The 3,688-nt window shown below is 44.8% G+C and overlaps 1 protein-coding gene across 1 annotated transcript in view; it reads right to left on the bottom strand.

The window, feature by feature from the left end:
* The window catches only part of ppp2r2ab (protein phosphatase 2, regulatory subunit B, alpha b), a 12,171-nt gene extending 9,279 nt beyond the window's left edge, over positions 1-2,892 (bottom strand). Inside the window, exons 1-2 of the mRNA XM_030767519.1 lie at positions 2,699-2,892; positions 826-903 (exon numbers count right to left, since the gene is read on the bottom strand). Coding sequence (XP_030623379.1) covers positions 826-903; positions 2,699-2,705 — 85 coding nt within the window. The 5' untranslated portion in view covers positions 2,706-2,892. The remainder of the gene's footprint in view (positions 1-825; positions 904-2,698) is intronic.
* Positions 2,893-3,688: the final 796 nt, after the last annotated feature.

Here is a 3,688-nt window from a genome sequence, read left to right as displayed (position 1 = left end):
AAAACAAATGGACAACCGGTTTGTGCCGCGGCGCTGAGCTGAGCTCCGTGCGACATTCTCCTCCAGACACAAACATCTTAGAGGAAAGCTTAGGGTACAGTACGAGTCCATTCCACAGATTCCTCCTGTGTGTGTGTGTGTGTGTGTGTGTACGTGCTTTCACAAAGCCAAGCTTTGCATACTGCCGGGCCTCTGTTGTCTACGCATAGGCCGCTTTCACAGTGAGCTTGTGTGGCAACGCTGAAAGGCAGAGACTCCGAAACTGGTATCAGGGCACCAGCTGTACTGGTCATCTTCTCTGAGGCCCTTGGCACCGGGGGGCAGTGGAACAGAGCCGTCTGTGTGTGGGTGGAGGAGCCGGGCATGGGCGCGGGTGCTGCCCCTCCTGTCGCCCAGGACACCGTGATCAGGCCTATGAATGCATAGTGTCGTATGACTGTGGAGACAGCAGACCTGACGCGCTCCCCTGTGTGCTGAACTCTGAGAGACATCCTAAACCGCTGTGTTTCTGCCAGCATCACAGCCAGCAAAGAACCTGACATTTCAAACTCTACTGCATCCTGCTCCAATCACGCGTGTCCCACCGACCTCTGACTGATATTCTCTCCACTGCTAATTATAGAAGATATGCTTCTCTATAGTGTGTGTTGTGTCTCAACATTGGTGACAGAACATTAAAGTTGAGGTATTTGTACTCATGAACACTCTTACAATTTACGGGACAACAGTGACATATCAAAGTTGTTTGCTAACTCCCCCGATCAGGGATGTCTGTAAATCTAAAGTACATAAATATAGGTTTTTAAAAAGAGACGAGACACTTACCTTCAGCTACGTCATCATCAATCGCTCCTTTCACCTGCGAGAAACACCACTGCAAGTCGTTGTTCCCGCCACCGGCTCCTGCAATTGTCAAATCGCATTAAATCCCGAGCTGCACCTTCGACACTTGCCCTGCAGGCCTCACCTTTATATCAAACCATCTCCTCACCCTCAGAAAATATGTATAACGTATCCGTTGTAGAGTAGCGATATGATGCAATCTAGCGTAGATTCCTTTATGGGCGTCAATCAACTTCTCAAGAGAATGACAAACTTCGAGTGGGATGTTAATAAAACTCCGTGCCAATAAGGAAATGGCATTGAAAATATGCAACTCAGACAGAAGAGTCTGTGACTATACCGCATTTAGGTTTCATTCTCACGCCCTAGTTTAACACGAAAAATAAAGGCGCTGGCTATTTGCAACACACCAGAAACGGTCTTCATAACTTCATGCACACACACTTTATCCCAAGACAATTACACTTCAGCAAATTACTTGAAAATTGCCCAAACACTGATCGTGTTCGTTTTTTTTTTTTTTTTAATTCTCTGTTTAGACCATCAGAGACTGAAGGATAGTTTGATTCTTCGGAGCACGTTTCTCACGAGCTTGATTAACGGACTAAGCTTTTCACGCGCGATTCATCCCAACATAAGTCAGTTAAACTACTTGGCTTTGTTCTCTTAAAAAAAGAGTTGCTAAAGTCGGAACATGAACAGGAGGAACTAGTAACCATATTTTTGGACAAAGACATGTAATGTGCTAGTTAAACCGTTCAGTAGACCTTTACTGAAGTCCAGGAAATTCAGTGAAAGGGCAGTGAACTTAAGTGTTCGGTGAACTGATCCATTTTCTAACTTCAAGTTGTTGTGTCCAGAAATGGAGACCCTCGGTGTAATCACGTATGTTAGCCTTATGGACTGCGAGTAGTACTGTTCTACAAGGTTACGTGTTTTTGGGACATATGCACCAATTAAAATCAGACAGAAAGCGTGCGGTAGCGGTGTGTTTGCCTTCATGTTTGCTGTCTACTATCTCTCACGTCACGACTCCTCTCTCTGAATATCCAGCAAGGGAATACTGCAAATCTGCAGCTCCTGTATGTTAGAGTAAGAGGCTGTTCAAATAAGTAAAGGCCTATCTTGAACTCATTTATCTATCGGAACTGCATTTCAATCAAATAATGGGTAAATTCCGATGTTATGGCGGAACTGGGAGTACATCACTCTACAGATGACGGTTTTTAAGTTAGCTGGCTAGCTTAGCTTGACAGATAAGAGCCATCTTAGCAGCGACCTGAATTAAACCTGGCGAATCATGCACTAAGGACATGCAGCTAAAACGGCAAGTACCTCGTGTTAATTGTTAGACGTTTCTTGCATCTGCTGTGCAAGGAAACGGGGTGGCCGTTGCAAGATGTTACTGGCTAACTAGCCATAGGCTAACGTTGGTTAAAATAAGTTATCCAAACTGCTTGACTTATGTCGTTCGCGGCGCTGGCACGAGCTGAACGCATCGCCACAGTGGAGCACAAATGCTCATGGGAATTTTTAGCGTTGACCCGAATTTCCGTCATTAAATGGAAATCAGCTTGCTCAAGGAAACCAGAGCAAAACGGGACAGGATGCCGGATGACCGTTGGGGAGCTAGCACAGCTATGTTTAACGGTAAGCTTGCTCTTTGGTTAGCAGTAGCTTGCGGATAGCTAGAGACTACTGTTATCGAAACACTCTGCATCTAGTATTCGTGCTGTATGATATTAAAAGAATACACGCGAATAGTAAATACATGTTACAACTGATCATGTACGTTTGAACGTGAGGAACGTGCAAAAAAATATGACCAAACTAATTTGACCAAATTCCCTCTTACCTGCCATGGCGAGGGAGGGAATCTGAGTGGCGATGTCGGACCCCGGGCTTGATAAATGTGCCGGGTCTGCGTCTCTGAATGCGGTGCGTCCAACACGGTGGCTAAAAATCGAGCAATCGTGTTGTCGGAGGCTATATTCTTCGTAACTTCTCGCTTAGAATTCCCTTCCAGGTTGACTCTCTGTATAACACTCCCTCTTTGCTAGCTTATCCTCCCACACTCCCGTTCTCATTCAAAATGGCGCAACCCCGCCCTGAAATAACGTCATCAACATTGGCCGTGTGTCCGTTTCAAATATCGGCGAGTGAGGCATACATCTTAGTGGACGTATGTTATAGCTTCGTAATGTCACCTGTGCAAAATCGACGCTTTTCTCAAATGTATGCACTAAGTGGTACGTAGCCGTGGAACCTTGAAGTCTTGACGAGTCATCCGTGTGCAGTGGAAGAGTGTGCGGACGCATGATGATGACGCATTCATTTCAAACAGTTCTCTCCTTCAGCCTGTCAGATTTGTGAGTTATTAATTGTGCTTTATGGACAGGACAATCGAAACGATGTTCCCGTCTTATTAAAACATGAAACATTGTATGACTGAAAATAAATACGTAACTTCACAGCGATAAGAGTATAAGAAAAGAAGGTCTTCAGTGTATCAGTGGTGTAACACTTAACTTACTGTACTTTAACTATAAGTACAGAATTACTAAGATTTATGAGGACACGCCAGACATTGCATTGCACTACTGGCTACCACACCACATGTTGCATGTATTTCTACTCATTGTGCTATATTATCTAACTCAGCGCTCTCTCACTCAGGACTACACAACTGTCTCTATGGATGCTGTGGATATTGTTTTGCCTGTTCTTTAACGCCATTTATTCTGTTTTCTCTCTCTTTCTCTCTCTCACTCACACACACACACACACACACACACACACACACACACACACGCTTTGCTGAATGTTGTAGAGGCTACTGCCCTCT

Source organism: Chanos chanos, chromosome 3, assembly GCF_902362185.1.
Source record: "Chanos chanos chromosome 3, fChaCha1.1, whole genome shotgun sequence".
Classification (NCBI taxonomy): domain Eukaryota; kingdom Metazoa; phylum Chordata; class Actinopteri; order Gonorynchiformes; family Chanidae; genus Chanos; species Chanos chanos.
This window is presented reverse-complemented; position numbering and strand designations above follow the sequence as displayed.